General features: G+C 38.5%; 2 protein-coding genes across 4 annotated transcripts in view; one reads left to right on the top strand and one right to left on the bottom strand.

The window, feature by feature from the left end:
- Nucleotides 1–12,816, top strand: part of SAV1 (salvador family WW domain containing protein 1) — a 31,522-nt gene extending 18,706 nt beyond the window's left edge. The window contains exons 4-5 of one of the 2 annotated variants that reach the window (XM_079768428.1): nucleotides 3,131–3,274; nucleotides 11,428–12,816. In XM_079768428.1, the coding sequence (XP_079624554.1) occupies nucleotides 3,131–3,274; nucleotides 11,428–11,629 (346 nt within the window). In that variant the 3' untranslated portion in view covers nucleotides 11,630–12,816. The remainder of the gene's footprint in view (nucleotides 1–3,130; nucleotides 3,275–11,427) is intronic. The other variant, XM_079768427.1, reaches the window with a different exon arrangement.
- Nucleotides 12,817–13,249: 433 nt separating this feature from the next.
- Nucleotides 13,250–24,287, bottom strand: part of ATL1 (atlastin GTPase 1) — a 57,588-nt gene continuing 46,550 nt past the window's right edge. Inside the window, exons 10-15 of one of the 2 annotated variants that reach the window (XM_079768425.1) lie at nucleotides 22,196–22,323; nucleotides 20,810–20,866; nucleotides 19,500–19,571; nucleotides 17,826–18,257; nucleotides 16,147–16,161; nucleotides 13,250–14,279 (exon numbers count right to left, since the gene is read on the bottom strand). In XM_079768425.1, coding sequence (XP_079624551.1) covers nucleotides 14,169–14,279; nucleotides 16,147–16,161; nucleotides 17,826–18,257; nucleotides 19,500–19,571; nucleotides 20,810–20,866; nucleotides 22,196–22,323 — 815 coding nt within the window. In that variant the 3' untranslated portion in view covers nucleotides 13,250–14,168. The remainder of the gene's footprint in view (nucleotides 14,280–16,146; nucleotides 16,162–17,825; nucleotides 18,258–19,499; nucleotides 19,572–20,809; nucleotides 20,867–22,195; nucleotides 22,324–24,287) is intronic. The other variant, XM_079768426.1, reaches the window with a different exon arrangement.

Below are 24,287 nucleotides of genomic sequence, written 5' to 3'. Positions count from 1 at the left end.
TTATTATATAGGATGATACCTTTCTCTGTACATTTTTTTTAAGTAATGAATGACTTTATAATTTAAAAAAGCTTTTCTCATTAAAGAACGTCAAAACAGGATCAGTATTCTTATGATCAGATTCTGCTTTAATATATTAGAATGTTTTTGCTGTAGATACCCAGAAATTGAAGTAAATAAAACATCTGTCTCTTAACATTTAAATTCCTATAAATAATACAGAACTACCTCCTAATGTTTCAAAGTATACTTTTGGATTGTAACATCTTGCTGTTTTTATTCGATTTCAGACATGTTATGTTGTGTTTTTTACTCTTACCTGGCAGGAAAGTGAAAATTGGAAGTGCATAAAACATTGTCTATCTTGCTTATTACCAGATTTCTAGCCCTCTTACTACTGTAGCCACATATGGTGTTGTCACATATGGCTATTGAGCATTGAAATGTGATTAATCCAAATTGAGATATGCTTTAAATATAAAATACAAACTGGATTTCAAAGTACATAAAAAAAAACTAGTATTAGTTTAGTAGTGAATTTACAAATATTCCTGATTAACTACATTAAAAAAAAAATGACCTTAGAAGAAGGGAGGGAGAGAGAAACATTGATCGGTGGGAGAATCGAACCCACAACCTGGATATGTGCCCTGACTGGGAATCGAACCCACCACCTTTTGGTGTCTAGGATGACACTCCAACCTACTGAGCCACACTGGCCAGGGCCCGATTAACTACATTTGAACGTTCAAGAACTGAACCATAACATTCAAAATATGTAGAATATCATTAGCATGTTAATAGATGTTGTTTAATAGTTAGCGTAATACAGATCTTCAGTTATAGCAAACATTTGCATTTTTTAGAATCATTCAATTCCTAAAAATACATTTTAATATCACCTAGAAAACTAAGCTTTATCATTGTATTGTATTAATCATTTTGCATACATATTTAGATTTATTAATTCATATTTGAACAGCAGTTTTTCCACTTAGTAGCACTCTGTCATTGTTTATTGAACAACTGAAGTTGTCATCTCTTCAGAAGAACCAAACCAAATGCTCTGCCTGTGTTGGGCTCTGGCCCCCTTTGCCTACTCTCTGTACCATCTCAAACAAGCTTATGCCTCCCTGGCCTCCATTTTCAGGCCTATCACATAGGAGTATTTCAGAGCCACCCACCCTAGGGCAGGGATGAGTCCCACTTATTCCTACTTTGCCCCAGGACCCAACTCAGAGATGGGCACAAAGTGGAATGTAGCAGCTATTTGTTGAATAAGTGATGGGAAAAAAATATGGTTACATTTTTACCAGGTAACATAGGACTTTGTGATCAGATAACTAGATTTGCGAGTATATTGAACTTTCTGTTCATAATTAAACTTACATTATTACAGAATTTTTATAGTTTACAAAGCATTTTCATAATTAATATGCTTTTCTCAGCAACTCTGTAGACATTAAACGGGAGAGAATAAACACCTTCATTAAGCTTACAAAGGTAGGTAGTATTAATAGCTATTTGATTGTCTATATTATGCTAATCCTTATACAGAACTCTTATATTAGGTCACTTAATCCTGAAAACAGTCATCTTTGATATGGATTTATTTCATTTTATAAATAAGGAGGCTGAAGCTAAGAGAAGTAAAGCAGTTTTGCTTTCATTCATACAATTTCTAAATGGCCAAACCCCCTAGACATAGCTGACGTCAAAGCCTTAGTTTTTCTCCATCTTCCAGTTGTTGCACCGAGTTATGAAAGAAGAATTGAAGATAAGATTCAGTGCCATTTGCACATTGATTTTTTACATTGTTAAACACAATCTAAATCTAACACTTATTTTAACCCCAGTTTAGTATTGCAATGACCTTTTCTGATATACATGTAAATCTTTTTTTAAATATGCTTTTATTGATTTTAGAAAGAGAGGAAGGGAGAGAGATAAAGAGATAGGAACACTGATCTGCCTCCTGCTGGGGATAGCCCACAGTCCGGGCATGTGCCCTGACTGGGAATTGAACTGGTGACCTCTTGGCTCATGGGTTGACCCTCAAACACTGAGGCACAGTGGCCAGGCTACACTTAAATCCTAATTTTGGGAGGCAGGCCCTTCCAGTTTTGTCTCCAAGACTGGAATAGATCATTTTGACCTCCCAGAACTCACTCTTTGGTTCAATGCTCTTCTTAGCATTTTTCTTTGTAACAGTCTTCTTCCTGTGTTGCTATTCTTTCCCTGCCCCCAACATATAGAGGCCATTAGAATTAATAAAAGCATAGTGGTTGTTTCTTGTATGTGTGTGTGTTTTAATTCTGATTTAAAATAGGTTCTATCTAACTCCCATATACTCTCTTAAGGTGGCAAAAATAGAAAGGAAACATTACAGTTAATGTGAATATTTCAAGCATTCCTACTGTACTACATATTCCAAGCCTTTTCAGCCTAAATGATGAAGAAAGTCCATTATCATTTTGAGAGAAACTATCAACCTTTCCAACATAAATTTACAGCTAATTACTAGTAATTACTGGAATTTATGATTCTAGTTTTAAGCCTCTGTATAAAGGTTACAACTAGACTCTTAATTTTTATAGCCTTTGAAGTCAACCTTGAAAAGACTGAATACAAGCCGGAAGAAATTTCTTAAAAATATGTAAAGATTTAGCTGAGTTTCTATCCATTGTCAGTGACCTACTAGTTGCTAAGAGAAGGTGGATTTTCCCCTATAGTATGATAAAAAATAATTGTCTACAGAGTTGCTGAGAAAAGCACATTAATTATGAAAATGCTTTGTAAACTTTATGGTTTTTTAGGTGGTAGAAGGAACTGAGTTTGGGCAGGAAGCTCATTAAAATAGTCTTAAAGCCTGTTTGGTGTGGCTCAGTGGTTGAGCATCGGCTCATGAATCAGGAGGTCATGGTTGCAGGCTCGATCCCCAGTAGGAGGGAGTATGCAGGAGGCATCCAATTCGCTCTCATCATTGATGTTTCTATCTCTCTCTCCCTCTCCCTTCCTCTCTCTGAAATCAATAAAAACATTAAAAAAACAACGCTTAAATATTAGTTGTTTTTATAATTGTTTAAATTTAGGGCCTTTATCTTAATGAATGTCAATTCTTTCTTCTTAGTGTACCTCGGTATGATCAACCTCCTCCTGTCACATACCAGGCACAGCAAACTGAAAGAAATCAGTCCCTTCTGGTACCTGCAAATCCATATCATACCGCAGAAATTCCTGACTGGCTTCAGGTTTATGCTCGAGCCCCTGTGAAGTAAGTGAATTTACAGCACAAATCTTTGTTGAGGGATGAGTGGAAGACCATAGATGTGCTAGTTTTTCAAGATGGCTATGAGTTTGCCAAGCTCATTAATGATATCTTTTGGGTGCCATTCTAGGCACTGTTCTTGCAATGTAATCATGAATGAATGAATGAAATCTTGGCCTCAAAGAACTTTTCTGGGAAAACAGAAGTAGATACCAACATTATTAAGATTAGTAACAGTGTTATATACAAAGTGTTTGGAAGTAAATAGTTATTGATTATCCAGTTCTTGCTATGTACTTTACTGTGCCAAACTTTTAGACATGTTATCTCATAAAATCTTCCCTAAACCCATTTCACAAATGAAAAAAAACGGAGGTTTTATCGCTGCTCAGATCACACAACTATTAAGTGGTAGATTTCGAACCTTTATCTCTTAACTTCAAAGATTATTAACTTTTGTCATTGGTACTTTCTTATTTAACAACTAGAGGCCCAGTGCACAGATTTATGCACAGGTGGGGTCCCTCGACCTGGCCTGCGGGGATCGGGCCCAAACCGGCTCTCCGACATCCCCCGACCCCGGAATAGGGTTCCCTTCTCTCTGGTTCTGGGTGTGTCACCCGAGAACCGCCGCTGCCAAGTCACCGCAGCTTGGCAGCTCCTGTGTTGAATGTCTGCCCCCTGGTGGTCAGTGCATGTCATAGCTACCATTCGGAGCGTCTGCCCCCTGGTGGTCATTGCACATCACAGCTACCGGTCGAACAGTCAGACAGTTGCTAGGCTTTTATATATATAGAATAGATTGCATTTGCTTAGCAGCTATTAAATTCCTGGAACTTTGGCAGGCATTTTACACATAATAATTATTTCATGTACTTTTAACCCTTTGCACTCGCTTGCTTTTTTCTCGATTCCTTTATTCTAATGCTAACTGTGTCGAGTCACACTCGACATCTGAGTGCAAAAGGTTAACAACTATATAAGGTAACATTCAGTTACTAGTTTTTGTAGTCTTACTCTTATTTCCCTTTTATCAGCAAAAGTTATCAGCATAAAATAGCCCAAAGAAGAGTTTTAAAGAGTTTAAGATGATTAGACAATGAATTTGGAATAAAAAAATTAAATCTTTGATATTCAAATAAAAGGAATATAAAACCTTTTATATATATGCTTTTTTAAATAGTAATTCTTTCTTCTATTGAAATAAAATTTTCAAGGGGTCTAAATTTTTACCATCCTGCTATATATTTATTAGCCCATTGTGTGTGTGTGTGTGTGTGTGAATATGCCTTTAATGATTTTTTCTTGCTTAGAGCCATTTGTTCTTATTAGCTTCTTTTTAGGCTTTTAATTTGAACAGTTGGTACATTACCTAAAGTATATACCTTATAATTATTTGACTACTAGAGGCCCAGTGCACGAATTCATGCACGGGTGAGGTCTGGCCGGCCTGCTCCAATCGAGGCCCAATCAGGGCTGGGCAGGCTAGGGGCAGGGGCCGAGGGTGATTGGCTGGTGGGCCCTACCCCTGATTGGGGTGGGAGGCTGATTGGGGCGGGGCCAGCCATGGAGAGGGGCTGTGGGCGATGGGCTGGCTGGCCCGCCCCAAATGGGTGGGGGGGGCTGATCGGGGGTCAGCGGCTGGTGGAGGGGCCATGGGTGGTTGGCCGGCTGGCCAGCCCTGCCCCTGATCGGAGTGGGGAGGCCGATCGGGGGTGGAGCTGATTGGGGGTATGGGCTGCGGGCCAATCGGGGTGGTGGGGGCCCATCATTGGCGGGGCTGGCTGGGGAGAGGGGCCGCAGGTGGTTGGCCGGCCTGCCCTGCCCCTGATCAGGGTGAGGGGGCTGATCAGGGGTGGGGCCGGGCGGGGGGAAGGGCTGTAGGAGGTTGGCCAGCAAGCCCCGCCCCCTATTGGGGTGGAGGGGTGCAATCAGGGGTGGGGCCTGCCAGGGGGAGGGACTGCAGGGCAATCGGGGTGGTGGGGGCCCATCGGGGGTGGGGCCAGCCAAGGGAGGGGCTGTGAATTGGGGTGGGGTGGGCTGAGGGGAAGGGCAGCGGGGGTGTTGGCCGGCTGCCCTACCCTCGATCAGGGTGGGAGAGGCCTGATCAGGGGTGGGCCGGCCAGGGGGAGGGGCCTTGGGAGGTTGGCCACCTGCCCCCTCCACTCCCACCCCCCCCCCCCTGATTGGGCCAGTTTGCTGGCCACAGTGGGCATCATAGCGACCGGTCATTCTGGTCATTATGGTGTTCCGGTCACTGGCTTTTTATATATATAGAATAGAGGCCCGGTGCACAAAATTCGTGCACCAATGGTTCCCTCAGCTCATCCTGCACCTTCTCTAATTGGGGATCCCTTGGGGGATGTCCGACTGCCGGCAGTTGGATATCCCTCTCGCAATCTGGGACCGCTGGCTCCTAATCGCTCATCTGCCTGCCTGCCTGCCTGATTGCCCCTAATCACCTCTGCTTGACTGCCTGATCACCTCTAACTGCTCTCCTCTGCCAGCCTGATCGCCCCTAACTGCCCTCCCCTGCCAGTCTGATCTCCACCAACTGCTCTTCCCTGCCAACCTGGTCGCCCCCAACTGCCCTCCCCTACCAGCCAGTTCGCCCCCAACAGCCCTCCCCTGCTGGCCTGGTCGCCCCCAACAGCCCTCCCCTGCCGGCCTGGTCGCCCCCAACTGCCCTCCCCTGAAGGCCTGATCTCGCCCCCAATGGCCCTCTCCTGCAGGCCTGATCTCGCCCCCAACTGCCCTCCCCTGCTGGCCTGATTGACCCTAAGCTCTTCTGCCTTGGCCACCACCACCATGGCTTTGTCCAGAAGGAAGTCGGATGTCCAGAAGATGGCCGGTCAACCCGGTCTAATTAGCATATTACCCTTTTATTAGTATAGATAGATTATATAGGATAGGATTGCTTAAATGGGGAGGGGAGGAGCCTTTTTCAGCAGGAGGAGATGCTCTTGGCAGACAAAAATACATAATCCCTGTATTTGATAGCCAGCCATATGTACTATACTGCCAAACCGCTCATTAAAAAATTGAACCGCTTTCTTACACATTACACCAAACAGCTATTGCCCTTAAAACCCCTCCTATGCCCCCACCTTAGGTTCTGCCTTTGCATTTCACCCAAATTAGGTTCTGATTGGTCGGTTTCTATGCCAGTCAGCGTCTCTGGGCTTATCTCTGGGCTTGATCCACAGCCGCCATGGCAGGTGCAGATCAGGCCCTGCCCCTCTCTCCGGCCCTCTCTCTGGGCCTGATCTGCATCTGCCGTGGCAATGGTGAGGTCGTTAGGCCTCTGGCCCGGCCCCAGGCCAGAGGCCTAACGACCTCTCTATGCCCTCCTCGCCCCGCCCTCCCCCACCCGCACACGCTGCCAGCCTTGCTATGATAGGAGCCTGTGGGCCACGGGGGAGGGACCGAGAAGTGCTCCATGCACTTCCTGGTATACCTGTTGTCCGTCTGTTCATTTAGGTCATGATGGTCTCTGGCCTTTATAATGTAGGTGATGATGCTCATTTAGGCAAGTTTAATATTATCATAGTTATTGGTCATTTACTATGAATTATTAATTTTTGGCCAACATACACATTCCCTTACATCCCCTCTATTCTGAGAAAGAGGGGGAAGGAGAGGGGAAAGGAGGAAGGATGGGGGGAGAGAGAGAGAGAGAGAGAGAGAGAGAGAGAGAGAGAGAGAGAGAAGAGAAGAGGAGAGGAAGGGGGAGGAGGGAGGAGGGAGGAGGGAGGAGGGAGGAGGGAGGAGGGAGGAGGGAGGGAGACATATCAATGTGAGACACATCAACTGGCTGTTTCCAGCATGTACCCTAACCGGGGCCAGGAATGAACCTGCAATCAAGATACATGCGACCTTTCAGTGCTCAGGCTGACGCTCCAACCACTGGCCAGGGCAAATTTAATGTAATTTTAAAAGAAATTTTAATTATAGATATTACTAGAGGCCTGATGCACAAAGATTCGTGCAAGAATGGGCCTTCCTTCCCCTGGCTGCCAGCACTGCCTTCGCTCTGGCCGGAGCCACCTTTCCGCCTTCCTGCCTTCCCATGCTGCCCAGAGGCCTGGAGCGGCTGGGGCGGTGCGGAACACCTGCATTGTCACCATGGTGACAACGCAAGCATCCTGCCCCCAGCTGCTTGGCGCCTCTATATGCAAATTAACCCGCCATCTTTGTTGGATTAATTTGTATACTCACTCTTGATTGGCTGGTGGGCATCTCGAAGGTACAGTCAATTTGCACCTTTCTCTTTTATTAGTGTAGATTCTGCAAGGTATATACAATGCTTATCTAAAGTTTGGTTTTAGTTTACTTGAAATTAGGGACACATTTGAAATTAGGTATCCAGAGAAGTTTAGCATGGTTTGGTTCTCAGCTTTTTTATCTGATAATATCTCTATAGTATAAAAATGGAATTAAGAATGTGACAGCAGATGGACTTTTCTTCCCTTTTCCTCTTTTTTTTTTAATGAACTTAATTGGGGTGACATTGGTTAATAAAATTATATAGGTTTCAGAGGCACAATTCTATAATACAGCAACTTTATGTTGTGTGTTCACCACTCCAAGTCAGATGAAGTCTTCCATCACCATTTATCCTCCCTGTACACTCTTCTACCTCCCCCCACCCCCTTTCCCTGTGGTAATGACCATGCTGTTGTCTGTGTTTGAAGATTTTTTGTTAATTGGTTTTTGTTTAATCCCTTCTTCTTTCACTCTTGAATAACACTTGACCCACTACTTGTGTATAGCCTTTGTTCTTAGGCTGATCCCAAGTCAAATATAATAGGTGTGTGTATTTTTATTCTCCTTAAGTCTGGAAGAATATGTGCCCAACTGTTAACTTTTGTTATTTGGGAGAGTTGGTAAGATTGAATAGGGTTACTCTTTCTAATTTATAGTCATTGTTAGAAAAAATAAAAAGCTTCTCTTTTGGGGGGAAAAGGATAATACTTAAATGGAATTCCTTGCTTCTTGTAAAAGGGAAGACTCCTAAAGATTATAGTCCTTTTCATATCCGATTCTATGAGTTAGCTATAAAATTTTGGGAAACTAGCAACTTTTTTTTTTTTTTAAATCTTCAGATAGCTCAGAACTCTCCTAGAAAAGAGAGCAAATACTTATTTGCTTAAAAACTTAAAAAGTCAGGAAACCTATTGCTTTTTAGTTGCTCCTAAATTTTTATCCCTAAAGAGTATAGAAATGGTTATTCTTGTTCTATCAATAAAGGGTGAGCTGTTGTCTATGAATTAGATGATGGAGAATCAATTACTTATAAAAAAAATAGGTTTTAGGAAAAAAAGTAGCCTTTCTTCCTCCTATTTAACAATTGACCATTTTTTAACTTACTGAAATTTTTAATTCTGTCCCTAGAAGTAACTTACAAAAATACTGTTTGCATATACTTCCAGAACTTGACTTAGAAACAGATTGTTCTAAATTATTTAATTTTAGTGAAGTTAATGTTTCTAAGTCTGCTCACAAAAATCTGTAATGCATCATATAACTATAATATCAGATGTAATTATGAGATTTAATCTTTAGCAGGAAAAAGACTGTCAGGAACATACTTTCTAATATTCCTTAGACACACTCCAACACCAGTCCCCCCACAGCATTGTGGAATGGATTCTGTTTCATTCCTGTGGCTTGATTCCAGTGTCACCATTGACCCAGCTCTGTGTATAGGTGGAAAGAATAGTGGGCACACTGTTATAGGGGGCAGGTGCCGGGAACTTAGACTACATTATGATACCTGGAGCTGAGAAAGGCAGCATTTTTGCTCCTAAAGCCAGCATCCACTGCAGTGTGAACACCTTTTTGGTTTCTTGGTGGCATTATAGCAATGGCTGTTTGCATATATGGGTTATTTAGAAGTAGTGTTTGAACAGAGTACTGGCCTAGGAAAAACAGCAAAAGAGATGCTGTAAGTATAGGCTATGGGGGAGTTTTTACAGCCTATTTTCTAAATGATTTACCTGTATATTTAGAGTATAAGTGGCTAAAAGTTAAACTTGGGGAAGTAGATTATTTGGCTAAGTAAGAAGGTAAAAATAATTAGGCATAATAGGATGAATTATAGGCAGAAAAGAAGAAATTATACAGAAACAGTAGGGGCAAGAATTTCGAGTAGAAATTGGTGCATTGCTTACTTTTCTTCTCTATGTTGTTCCTTAGAATGCTTTTTCTTCTTCCCAAAGGATATCTTCTAGTTATTCTGATTTTGTTGCTTCTATCCATAATCCTATTCTTGATGCTAAATACTGTGATTAGGAAGTCAGATAATTATCTAAAGCTTTTTCTCTTTTTCCTTTTTTAAAATACTTATACAGAATATTTATACACAGTATGTGGCTCATACTGGCTGCTCAGTATTTGCTTACTGTTTCCCTTTTTAAAAAGCCTTTTAAAATTTATATTAGACGAGTGATCCTTTTGGAATAATATAGTAAATGAATTACCAAAGGACCATTGGGTAGGAAATATTTGAAATGATCATTAAAAATGTATTTACCAGAATTTATAAAACTTTCTATTATGTCAGCTCTGCAGTATGATTTGAGAAGTATAACTTCATTATCACATAGGTATATGCCTTGCTCTAGTTCAAGTTATTTGTCTAGTCTTAGTATTAACAGTAAAAATTATTACTCTGAAGCATCTTTGTCCATAGTTATTTAGGCCATTCTGATGTTTTAGTTACTAAATAGTATTGCAAGAGATATATGGCCTCTTTGGGTTTCAGTTTTTTCATCTGTAAAATAAAATTGAATTAGAGTGCTGTCTTCAGATGTCTTTCAATTCAAAGTATAAATTACTGCTTTAGTAGTTTGTGGCATGCTACCATCTCAGTATGTGATCTACCTACCATTGAAAAAGGCCTTCTGAGATATAGATATAATTTTATATGAGTCCTTCCCTACATTGTGGAATCTTCTACAGTCTACTTATTCTCTCATTTTAAAAAGAGCTCATTTGCTTTCTGCTTGAGTTTTTCTGTTGTTTGGGGTTTTTTTGTTCAACCCATGAATGATGGTTCCTCTTCATTCCTTCTTCTTTTTAGTTCCTTGTTTGCTGTAGAGAACAGCATTCCTCATCTATCAAGCCCTGCCAGTGTGACTCAGTAGTTGAACATCAACCCATGAACCAAGAGGTCCCTGGTTCAATTCCCCATCAGGGCACAAGCCCAGGTTGCTGGCTCGATCCCAGTAGGGGGCATGCAGGAGGCAGCTGATCAATGTTGATGTTTCTCTCTCATTAACATTTCTCTCTCTCCCTCCCTTTCCCTTCTTCTCTCTCTAAAATCAATAAAAAACATACACTTTTTAAAAAGCCCTATTGACACTAATGACACAAATGACCTTGCCCGTTCTATGTATTATTTGTAGGCCCAGTGTGGTCTAAAGCATTCTTAAGTTCCTGACATTTAGATGAACTTATGAATAGCATAGAATGTCTTCTTCAGAAATTATAGAACCACAGTGGTTTGAAATCTGTGTTTATTACTATCTAGTGTTAATCCTATCTAATAAAGAGGGAATATGCTAATTGACCATCACACCCTCACAAAGATGGTGGTGCCCACAGCCAATAAGGAGGGAAGATGCTAATTGACTGTCACACCTCAAAGATGGCGGCACCCACAGCCACAAAATGGCAGCACCCAGTCCCCTCGGCGCTCCTGCCTCCAGAGTCCCCCAGTCCCCTCAGCCCCCCAGCCACCCAGGGCTGTGGGCCGAGGCTTGCACTGCTGACAGTGGCAGCAGCAGAGGTGTGATGGGGGCGTCGCCTTCCCGATTGCTGGGTCGCCTCCTGCCCCTGAGGGCTCGCAGACTGTGAGAGGGGGCAGGCCGGGCTGAGGGACGCCCCCTCCAGTGCATGAATTTTCATGCACCGGGCCTCTAGTATTAGAATAACTGACACTTAAGATGAAAAGAAATGGGTATTTTGAAATTGAAATGAAGTAACTATTTTCTCCTCTAAGAAATAGTATATTTAAATAGCAGTTGATTCAATTATAGATTATGGTTTGTTTAATTTTAATAAGTTGATATTTATAAAAATAGACCAGTTGATTACTATAAATACATATTTATGTGTGTATTCTGAATATATGTATGATTGTGTTTTTAAAACAGATATGACCATATTCTGAAGTGGGAACTCTTCCAGCTAGCTGACCTAGATACATACCAGGGAATGCTAAAGTTGCTTTTCATGAAAGAACTGGAACAGATTGTCAAAATGTATGAAGCCTACAGACAGGCTCTTCTCACAGAGTTGGAAAACCGCAAGCAGCGGCAGCAGTGGTATGCCCAGCAACATGGCAAGAATTTTTAAGTAAATTTTTAAAAAATAAAAATAGAATTTAAGTTTTATAAGGGCTTTAAAATATTCTCACAGATAAGAGACTGCAAACAAGTACTTTGGTTAATAAAGGCAGCTTTTTAGAAATTATAAAATTCTAATTTTACATGTATTTTATTAAAAATACTCTTATTGAGAAAAAAAATGTTTATCACCTTAGAGCCAACGTGGCAAACTTCTTAATGCTGCATATTAGGAAACTGCTTTGAATATTCTTAGTGGAGACAAATGCAGCAAGAAATGTCATTATGAGATATTAAATAGGAAATGATCACTTGATAAATAAACTCTTACAGTAGTAGTACCTTTCTTTAAAAAACAGAGAGAGATAACCTATGCAGTATTTAAAAAAAGATGTTTCCTGCTTTAGTGTGGAACATTGTCTGGAATTGAATGCTTTAAATGTTACTATTGTGTATAGTTCAAAACATAAAATGGGATTTGGAATCTTCATTGTGATAAATTTTTATATATAATTTATGGTATCCCCTCACCCCCCCCCCCCCCCCCCCCCATGTAAAGAACGTTTTAAATGTGATGAGAAAGTATTCTTTTGGTATGAAAGAGTGAAGGGCCTTCAATCTGTAAGGAGTAAATTTTGGCATAAGGCTTTAGCCTGTGTGGGAGAGCTGTGTACAGCACTCAGAGTAGCTAACATCACTTCCTTACTTTGGGCCAGGGCTCTTTCAGCATTTAGGAGCATGGCTCTGATGAGACAGTGGAGGGTTCCCTGTAGCATAACATGCTACCATCCTAACAAGCTGGGTTGAGCTGCCAAAAATGACAATCAGGGATTCATTAAGAAATCTTGGTCAATAAATTGATTTTCTTTTATCTTTAAGATAAAGTTTCTTTGTCACAGAACTTTAAAACCCAGTATTTATTCCCATTTTTTTTCCTTTTGAGTTAATAGTTACAAAGATATTGTTCATAATTTGTGTAGTACATTTGATTGCAGACAAATTTATGGCACTTCTAGCCTATAAATCTCTAGAATTCCATTAATTTTAACATTAGTTGAAGTAGCTCTTCAGTTATATTTACATGTGTTGTAAATATGTAAATACGTTTTTTTTAGGTAATCTTCCAAAATACAAAGCACTCCCAGTTACATAGTAGTGAGTTTAATTTGTTGATAAAATGTTGGAAATATTAAATGTTTGATTTTATACAAGCAGCTTATTAAATATATTTTTGTGGAAACTAAATGTTTGAGTCTATATTTTATACATAGTGCTATCAATATTTGATTTTTCCATTCATAAGACCCATCATCAAAGAAAACAGTACATTGAAAGGGGTATTTGAAAAATGAAAATAAGCTGGTGGAGTTTTATCACTGGGAAAGTTACTTTGCAGGGCATGTGATCAAACTTTTCTAAGATTTAAGCTTACATACCTTATGAACTGTCACACACTCTTCTATCTTAATTATTGTTTTCTGTTGTCCCTTACTTTATATTACTGTTTAATTATGCCTTAGCCATTTCAAAGAAAGTTAGAAATTACTGTTTTAGTGCTCCCAGATAAGAGGCATTACTTTTCTTTTTTTCATTACCACACTTTTTTTCTCTTTAAAAGGTGTATGCTCAATGAAATTCCACTATAGATTTTAGTAATTTGAAATACAGTATAGAATTACTGTTTTAAAAGAACTGGAAGGTACCTATTTCTTAAAATGGAAACCTAAATTTGTAATGTGGTCAACATTAAAGAAAATGCGTCCTGAATTTTTAAAAGAAAGATAAACCATCATTATTCTTTATCAACACTCCCAAATATTTCCAAATTCAGTAAGCATTTGTTTTTAATCTTAGGAACCAGAGTAAACTTTAATCATAGTTGACATATTAAAAGAATAAACCTATGATGAATACATTTCTTTGTGTAGCAAATGAAAAAATATACAATGCAGAAACTCAAATACATACAAAGTGATCTATTGTGCATTTTTTTATCAAGAGGTTTATATTCTATATTAAATCATAATATAAAAAGCAATACATATTTTTTGATAAAGCAACTGAAAAGCTCTCTTAAATGTCTTTAAAAAAGGAGCTTATGATATATGTAAGATGATATAGATTGAATCAAGCCTTTTGAGTTGTGATGCTGTGCTTTAACAAATGACTATGAAATAATTTCAAAATTCTTCTGTAAAAACTAAATGAGCATATCCAAACAGGGAGTAATATTTTACCACTTGGTTTAATTATAACCCTGTAGTAGAATTTAGTAAATTCAAGCAGAACACATGTACTGTCATCATAAATAGATAACTTTAAATAATAACAGTATATTTGAAGACAAAATCAGGAAACTGTACATGTTAACGAAATAATAACCATGCATACATACATCTGCTATTAAACACTGAAATAAAAGAACAAAACCATTTTTGCAGTCTTCAGAGGTGTTTGGTATTTTACTCTTTCTGATGGAAGCACTGAATGTTTACATGGAGACATGTAACTGATAATTGGTCATGCACCTGTATTTTTTAACATTTGGATTAAGTTTTCTTCTTTTCTGATTGTTCAGTAGATTCGGACTTTGGTGCAGGAAAAGCCTGATGATACAGATGTCTGTGGGTTGCTGCTGCGTTGTAAAGCTTGTATAAAGCCTAAAAAGACAAGAATACAGATTTTAAAACACAGATGTAAACATTTTTCTTTTTAGTGTAATTAATTTATGGTACTATATAAAAGTTAGCTTGCTAAATTTGGAATCTGTATCATTAATCTCTATGGAATATAAATTAATAACTCATATCTTAGACCCAAAAGTATTTTCAGCTCTACAGTGTATGTTACTGCTTTTGTGGATTGACCTTCATGGTAAACATTTTGTTCTCGGACTGCATTTCCTTTTTACCTGCACATCTCGTGGAGCACAGCTTCCTAACCACTCACTATGCCCCAGGGGCTTGTTGAGAACTTGTCAGTTTTAGAGAAATAACAGGAGGTCCTAACTTCTGACTGCCAGTAGCTACTGTATTTGTTCTCAGGGCTTCCTTACAGGTTTTTCAGAATGGGGCCACCTTTAGTCTCCATTATTTCCTCATACAGTCATGCAAATAAGCACGTATGTTGCCCCCTCCCTCTGCCACACTGGGGTCCACTCAAACATTTTCTTGCCTTATTTCTGTTAATTAGTTCATATTTTACAAAACATTATTCAGAAACATTACCTCAGAAAGCCTTTCATCATTAAAACTACCTCTAAATTGTTCTTTGTGTCTTTATAACAGTGCTTGAATCAGGAATTTTTACATATTGCTTTATATAAGTGTTCAAAAATATTTTAATGTTCTCTCTCCCCTCCCCACCTAATGTCTAAGATAAATTCCCTCTTCTGACTTTCACATAATGAGCACTCAGTTAAGACCAACTTATTTTATGTAATTCTGGAGTCTGTAAAAAAGTCTGAATATTTTTAAAAACTGGATAAAAGCTTGATATTCTTTAAATAGTAATTGATTCCCAGGAAATACCATTAATTTTTATCTTTTGTATCTATATGGCTATTTTCATAGTCTAATGGTACCATCATCAGTTCTATGAATGCATATTGGTGCAACATGATATTGTCCTAGTTCTATTATATTCTGATTCTAACACATTTAGTTTAATCCCTGTTCTTTTAAAAGCTTAGATTTTTTCCTTAGGGTTTGCTTTGTAAAGTTGAAATTTGTTTTTACTTTAGTGAATGTTTTACTGAATTTTATATAAAATAATTCTTTATTGACTTGTAAATATTAAGTTTATCATTGTTATTTGATTACAGGACATAATCCAGTCACATGTAACAGCAGAAACTGAGGAAAGAATTATGCGTTGTCTCTGTAGTTCAGGAGGTTTTGCTTCCTGAACACAATGACCTAACTGACTCTGAGATAAGTTTTCTTACGTAACAAATGATTCCTTCCTGGAAGCTTAGATTCTTCCGTTAGATACAGAATTTGCACATTGGAGAGTGATAGAATGAAAGGGTGGTGGGAAAAATGAACACCAATGTACAAGTCATGTCTGAGGTATGCCAAGAAAGTTATGCTGCATTTTTGGCCTGGAACCTGCTTAAAGTGTATGGGTAACTATCACTCAAAAGTCAAAGTTAAATAAGTGCTGTCCAGTAGTTGAGTTTCCTCAAGATTCATAACTGTACATGTTTTATTCTTCAGAAGAGAAAAATGCACAGTGTTGGCGCTTAGGAATTTTGAAATCTCCTACATATTTAGGAAACAAAACAGATAAAATATTCCCAATACTCATGTGTTTGTGTTTCCTATGCATTTCAAATCACATGATGTCTGGAATAAATTAAATATTGTTTTAAAAATTCACAATTAAAATTATAAATGCAAGGAGAACATAGGAGCAGTAGTTATCAAAGATTTTCTAATCTACATTTAGACATCCTTTAATGGATAATTGGTTTATAAAAAAAATGTCATGTTTTCAAATATAAGCTCTTAGAAAAATTTAACTTACCTCATTTGTACTTCCCTGTAGCAAAGGCAGTTTAAAAGGGAGAAAAGAAAAGTATATATTCTGTTTCATTAATAGCATTACAATATTCAGCATTGTTCACAGTATTAATTTGTGATCATTTAAGAACAAATACAGGCCCTAGCTGGTTTGGCTCAGTGAATAGAACATTGGCCTGCGGACTAAAGGGTCCCGGGTTCAATTCCAGTCAAGGGCATATGCCTGGGTGGCAGGCTCAATCCCCAGTAGGGGGCGTGCAGGAGGCAGCCAATTGATGGTTCTCTCTCATCACTGATGTTTCTATCTATCCCTTTCTCTCTGAAATAATAAAAATATATATATTTTAAAAAGAACAAATACTGCAAATTTTTTGTTTGTATTACATATTTACATCTTTTGAAAAACCCAATTTGATATCCCTTATAGGTTTTAGCATCATATTTTAGGAGGGCATTGGTTTTTTTCCTCAAATAGTCCCTCTTCTATCTTTTGAGGTTGAGGGGCTATTTGAGACAGTGGCTCAGAGGATCCAGTTTTTAATTCATTTTTTTTAAAAAAATTCTCACCTGAGAATATGTTTTTATTGATTTTTAGAAAGAGAGAGAAACATCGATGTGAGAGCGAATCATCGATCAGTTGCCTCCTATACACTCCCTGACCAGGGATCAAACCTGCAACTTAGGTATGTGCCCTGACCAGAAATAGAACCTGCAAATCTTTTTGTGTACAGGACGATGCTCCAACCAAGTGAGCCACCTGGCCAGGGCTTTAATTCATTCTTTTCCCATAGTGCTACCATTAGTTTATCTCAACTAGATTATTCAAAGTCACATGGTAAACCCATTAAAATTGTATGTGTAAGTATACTCTTCATGCTGGGAGAAGAGTACACTTACACAGACCATAAATGTTCAAAAGTTTTAACTCCAAAAATTTCCGGAGAATCTCAACTTTAGCTTCACTAAATTCCCCTAAATTTTCATGAGGTAACTGACGATACTTCCAGAATGACATAAAGAGTTGATTATTGTTCTAGGTGTATATATAGTGATTTCCCCTGTCCATAATCAATTATTTAAACAATGGACCATGACGAGGTTATGGTTAATTGGACCATAAAGAACAAGTGACCCATGAGCAACTGATCAAAAGGTTGACCTGAACTCATGTGATGGCCTGGTGCAAATGTCTAGTTCAAATAAAGATAATCTGAAGTAATCAGATATTGCTTTTATGAGTTGGTACTAAAAGAGACAGTGATACACACTTAGTGGTTTGTATATGATCCTAACAAAGCCAATGCTTGTCAAATAATAAAATAGTTCATAAGTATGAAGTAAGGCTAACATATAGAGTCACAAGCAGCTAAATAAAAACAACTGTTTTCTCACACTTCTTTTAACAACTTTTTCTTTTAGGATAAAAAAATAAAACCACTGCCTAGTTCATGTATTTTTGAAAATATTGAATTGTTAATTGGAAAACAGTTGTTGGGACTTCACATATTATATTATACAGTTGGTTGTATCTGGCCATCTTTACATATTCTAAAGTTCTTGAAAACTGGGCCCCTAAGTCATGTTGATCTGTATATTTCCAACATCTTAACATAATGCCCTGTATATAATATAGACAATCAAATGTGTGCTGAATTTGGTTGAAGAGAAGTAAAGTGTTCCTACCTGGTCCCACAAGGCTGCAGCCACCTGGTCTATTACAGCTCCCAGCTCTCGGTATTCTCCAGAGTACCGGATGTATGCCCAGGTGCACAGGGTGATAAGGGTCAGTCCCATTATCATATTGCATAGGCTAGCTATGATGTCCAAACCAATGAATCCAGTCACACCAGCAATCACATATGTGATAAAAATGACAACAAACAGTGTGGCTGGAGTACGAGCTGCGTGGAAGATATTTTTGCTATCATTGTGCTTGATATACTGCATATAAAGTTCATCTATTTCATTCTCCAACTGCTGCAGGTAACGCCGGCTAAATTCCTCCCCACCCATCTTCTTCACCCCTCGGAATAGCTTCACCGACTCTTCCTTAAGCTCCAGATGTTTGGTCTGCAGGTCATTAGGGGCCAGAAATGGTTTGTCACCACCACAAATCTGTATCAGATGCAGAAGTATTGTTTATGCAATGCAGAGTAAAATTAGCAACTGTAAACATTTTCACTTAAATTTGTTAGAACATAATAATAACCAAGAAGTCTGCATATGTTTTGTCAACCCACATATCCACAGTTAATAACTGTCAGGTGTGACTATAAGTGGGACTGTTGCTTTATAGTTTACTTACATAAAATCATTCTTAATTTTTATTTTCTTTTTGACACGGGAAAGAATATCCATAACTTAATCCAAGATGAAAAGGCATGACACAAAGTGAACTGCAAACTGAGTGCATTTACAGAATGAATCTAAATTCAAGAAAACTAGTCCCTTTAGGAAATTTTTTCTAACTGCACTGAAACAATTTTGACAAATGAAGTTTAATTTAAAACAATGAGCAATGCTATAAAGCTCTAAAGTAAAATCATTAAAAGCTTTATTTGGCAATTTCACTGATTTTTGTTTCAATGGAGCCCAGGCAGTATTTTCAAGAGACTAAATGGAAATATATTAAATGTTCTTGGACCACATTTTCTGTTTTCTTCAGAAGTTACAAGGGAAATCTGTTATTTATACCATTCACTTTGGTTATTTGAGATTTAACTACATAAAGGTACTCTCATTCTAATTACTCCTTAGTTATGTCATAAACACCATTTCATATACTATATTTCTCTTGACTCCATCAATTTTGAATGTAATTTTAATTTTATAACATTTTCAGGGGGAAAAAAGACCCATTACATTAGTAGATATACAGAATAATTTTTAGGTGCATCCTCATTGAGATTGTTAAAACAAAAAAGGAAATATGGTATGTAGAAATATTAGCCCTTAAAGTTTAATTTCTTTTTTCCTAACAGGTTTTTATAGCTAAGATAGAAATTCTGGAACTGTGAAATGAAGGGAGGTGAAGTGGAGAGGGTAGCATGTTATTTTAGCCACTAAATCTTATAAATTGGTGGGAAGATCTGACAAAAATAAAAATGTGTCTATTAAATATGGAAGTAACATTTAAAATATGTTGAAAATTGTGCATACCTAGTGTTCTTTTCTTGGTTTCTTTTAAAATATTTTAGGAATACAATAAATAGAAATGTGATACACATAGGCAGGGAAAGAATAAGTCAAAGCCGCCTCTTTGTATGTTTATACAGTATAACGTGGAAGAAAAAGGAATGAAATCAGTATTTCCTGGAAAAAATACTAATTTTGTTTAAAATATAATTTAATTCTTACCTCTTCCATTTTTTTGTTGTATGTATCCTTGGCATTTGCTACGGCTGCTAAATTGTTAGCTTCTGCTGTGGCCTTTGGACAAAGTACAAAATATTATGTAAAATGGAATTCATATTAATTTCCACAGGCAGTTCTCATTTATAAGCATCATGAGCAAGAAATGTGCAAAAACCCAAGATCATCAAATAATTTTAAATCATTGAAATATTTCTTCTATATTTTTAAAAAGTAGTAAAACTAAAATTTCAAAAAATATAATACATACATGTTTACTCAATAAACCATAGTTCTGCCCAGCCAGTGTGGCTCTGGTTGAGAGTTGACCTGTGGACTAGGACAGTGGTCGGCAAACTCATTAGTCAACAGCCAAATACCAACAGTTCAACAATTGAAATTTCTTTTGAGAACCAAATTTTTTAAACTTCTTCTAATGCCACTTCTTCAAAATAAACTCGCCCAGGCCGTGGTATTTTGTGGAAGAGCCACACTCAAGTGGCCAAAGAGCCCCATGTGGCTCGCGAGCCACAGTTTGCCGACCACGGGACTAGGAGGTCGTTTTGATTCCTGGTTGGGGCATGTTGCCCAGGTTGTGGGCTCAGTCCCCACACTGGGGCATGCAGGAGGCGGCTGATCAATGGTTTTTTATCACTGATGTTTCTTTTTCTCTCTCCCTCTTCTTTCCTCTCTGAAATCAATAAAAAATGTATTAAAAGTAAATAAATAAACCATAGTTCTAAAATGAATTTTCATTTGGAAGATTTTTTTTCCTCAACATTTTTAAGCCTTTCACCAGATTGAGGGTTGGGGAAAATATATAAACCCAAAAACATGGAACTAATATATAGTAATATATATATAATGTCAAATTTAAGGACTGCTATACTGATAGAACAGTGTATCTGATAACAAAAAGGAACTATCAAGAACTTTAAGAAATGTTTTAAATAAGTAAGGAAAAGGCCAGTTTCACCACTTGTTTAAAACCTGCTTTTCTACTTCTTGTTACATGTGTGAGTCTGTTTTCTAAACAAATATAGTACAAAGAGAATGAAAACTCTGGTATAAAGTGTATGTATCTCAGCACAAGTGAGGGTGCTGTATGTTTATGTGAAAATGTTTAGCTGAACACACAAATAGGCAGTTATTAGAAAAATAATCTTCTAATAAATCATTCTGTCTATTATTTTAATTTGATAATTTCTGACAACCAGATTGAGGCACATCTTGTGCTTAGCATGGCATAAAGCTAAGGAAATCTTAGCTGTATGATAGAATGTTTTAAAGTGTCATGCCTCATGATTAATAAGTACCTGTAACATGGATTTGGGATGTGGTAATTCTTCACCTTGATAAATCTTTATATAAGCCTAAAAAGAAAAAAAGAAAGACTCATGTTCAAGTAGTTCTATTCAATATTTCTGTAATTCTGTTAAATTGTATTCTAAGGTCTAAGGCAGGGGTCCTCAAACTTTTCAAACACGGAGCCAGTTCACTGTCCCTCAGACCGTTGGAGGGCCGGACTATAGTTTAAAAAAAAACTATGAACAAATTCCTATGCACACTGCACATATCTTATTTTGAAGTAAAAAAACAAAACGGCAAAAACACCCGCATGTGGCCCGCGGGCCGTAGTTTGAGGACGCCTGGTTTAAGGTCTTGACAGTACCAAAAAAATAAGGTCTTGGCAGTTTCAGGAACTAATTATCTTTTTCTCATACTTTAATTCCCTCTTAGTTTTTGTTCCCCTTTCCTGAAAGGCCCTTTTCACACATCTCCACTTGCCAATCCTACTCCTCTTGAAGGCTTAGCTCACTTCTACCTCCTTTAAACACTCTCTCAGATCCCTCTGCTAAGAGTAACCTTTCTTTTTCAGTTACCAGAGGAATTTGTACCTGCTGATGTCATAAACTTCATGGAACAGAACTGTGTAAGGGTCCTGAATCTCCTACTAAATTCTAAGCTCCTCCACAGTGTTATGCACAGTAAGAATTCAATTTTTAGATAACATATCCTTTATTGCTCAGAGTGATGGTCAGTAACCACACAGGAGGATATGAGTGCATTTTAAATGACAGAATGTTGATTTTAAAAATTGATAATTTAGTCCTTAGATCACCAATACACAAATTAGATTGGTAACTGAAATTCTTCACTATTTTTGTGGGTTGGTAAAAAAAAAAAAGAAAGCTTTGTACTCAGTGCTACCTGAGGTAAATAGGTAAATGCAAAGTTAAAATAATTCCACTTCAAATTGGCCCTTGGTGCAGAATGGGAAATGCGGAAGCATGTTCTCCAGTAGGAAGGCAAGGTGTAGCCCCCTTTGAGAAAATCTTCAGAATGAAGGTAAAATTCAGTACAGATCATGACTAAGGACTATGTGGTTTGGACCCTGGGAAACACCCCTCCCCCCAAAAAAGATATTTCCAATTCTTAGATACATTCATATTTCAAAATATATTTCCCTCTAGATAAAAGGGGACAGGAAAGTTACCTCAAGGAGTTCCCTCAAAAAATGATTTCAGAAAACAAGTTCCTCTTGGGAATCTCATAATTTTTCATCATTTGTATGGATTCCTCATACTTTTGCCCCATATTACAGAGTCTATAATTTTTGTTGTTGCAGCTTCAAGTGGGAACTGCATTCCAAACATGTCAAATCTAAGTACTCACAAATGTGCTAGAAATGAGAGCAATACCTTGAAGTACTCCACCAGACCTCGGCAGGTGATTTTGTTCCCATTGATCTCTTTAATATCTAGGCTCTCAGGACTAAGTAGCCAAGGAATGAGTATTTTCAAGTTTTTGATGAATTCATCATCTATTTCTACAAGTAAAAGCAAATTAATTATTTTTAAAATTCTATCTAGTCCTCCAGGCCATACAATAATACATCCTTTGATTTCCCCTGTTTCTTCCCCAGTGATAAAGCTATCACTTTCCTATCATCTAAACAACTCCTGGAACCCACTTTTCTTAGGGTGGATGACCCACTTTGCCCAGACTTTCTACTGCTGCTCTTTCTTATCGCCACTTCAATTACACGTTTATCTTGTCTTCCACCTATAAAATAGCTTCCTTGATATTAAACGTTATTCAAATATTTTACACCCTATTCACATAAACATTTCATGTATTCTGTCTTTATTCTTTTTTGTAGTATTATATATAGGCTCATAAATGGGGAGAAAAGCCAGATATTTTCCAGCTGAGAAGATGTATTCCCTCCAGAAAATATATTCAAAATTGTGGTTAGTGTGCCCACCTTATGAAAAGTGTATAGTGGGTATGATGTAACTAGAAACTGAAGTTCAAAAAGATAGGGATGATGATGCTACCTCTAGTGGTGAAACTCAAAATAACATGGCGACCTAATTTAGCAAGCAGATCAGAAGTAGTTGGAGTTATTTATCATAGCATTAGGTTAATCTTAACATTAGAGACTTAGCAAAGTAACACAGCAAATAGGTCTTTAAAGAAGTATTTTGAACACTGATAATGTATTAAATCATTATTTCAAAACATATAGAAAAATACACATTATATATGTAAAAAACAAGGTATGTCCAGAGACTTGATATCTAAGTAAATGCAATAGCTACATATAATTTTTTTTAATCTGAATTTCAGCAGAGTCACTGAGTTTTCAGACTTTGGAATTGATGATATCCGAGGTTTTAAGGCTAAAGATGAAAACCTTATGATTGTGTTTGCATTTTCCCTGCTTGTTTTTATAGCTCCAATATACATTGCAATACCAGTTTACATCAGAATTCATATTTCTCTTCTCTTGCTTTCTGCTTTTATGACATGTATGAGCAGATAGAAATCCTTCAGACTTATTTTGCTTCACCTTTTGTACAGCTTTGAAATTACTGCTCATGCTTTATCACTATCTGTGTAGTTTATTCGAATTTATTTTGCACTGTACCAATTTTACTTATTTTGTTTTGTATTATATATAGATTTAATCAAATGTATTTGTTATTGTGGTGTGCTATTTAGTTATCAGTATTCACTGAAATACAATACTGGTATTTGTATTATGTTACCAGATTCGTGTGTTGTGTTTTGTTGCCTGCTATGTATCTGTATTCACTGGGCGGCCAAGCCAAGTCTGGCTTCAGTGGGCCAACAGGAGCCCAAGGCCACCCCAGCCTCCACAGGTCCCGGGCCGGACGGTGGCTCAGCGGTGAGTGGTGTTGCCATGCAGGGCACCCAGGGGCAGCTGCGAGCTGCTGTGACCCCGCCCCACGCTTCAGGAAGGGGAGGAGGCTTGCGGCCACTGGTGCCCTAGGCCACACCTCCTGCGCCACCGCCTGCTGGGCTGGCAGGGTCCCGAGTGGGCAAGCTGCTCCCACCCCCAGTGGTAGAACAGGGAGGAGGGCGCTGGGTGCAGGGAGGGGACCTCAGCCAGGATCCTCCTGGCGTGGGGAAGGGGCCCGGCCTGAGCCCGGTGGGGAGCTTAGGAAGTCTGGCTGAGCAGGCACTGGTTCATACACTCTTACTCTGCCATCTTCCTCCAGCTCTCCAAGCCAGCCCCCCTGCCCCACCTGCTCGGGGGAACGGGCTCTGGGTGACCTCCCCGAGGGCAGACTGTGGACCCGGAGACCTCGAGGAAGAGTGCCCGGCGGGGCCGGGCAGAGGCCGGTGCAGAACTACCAGGGCAGAGCTGCTTCGGTGTCTCGGTGAAGTTTGCAACAGACCCAAGGAGGAAACCGAGAGGGGAGAGGCCGGGAGGCGTGAATTCCCAGTGCTTTATCCACTTGAAAACAGCCCCGCTTGGAATGT

Source organism: Cnephaeus nilssonii (genome assembly GCF_951640355.1).
Source record: "Cnephaeus nilssonii genome assembly, chromosome: 4".
Classification (NCBI taxonomy): domain Eukaryota; kingdom Metazoa; phylum Chordata; class Mammalia; order Chiroptera; family Vespertilionidae; genus Cnephaeus; species Cnephaeus nilssonii.
The sequence above is the reverse complement of the archived record's forward strand: the minus strand, read 5'-3'. Positions and strand labels throughout refer to the sequence as shown.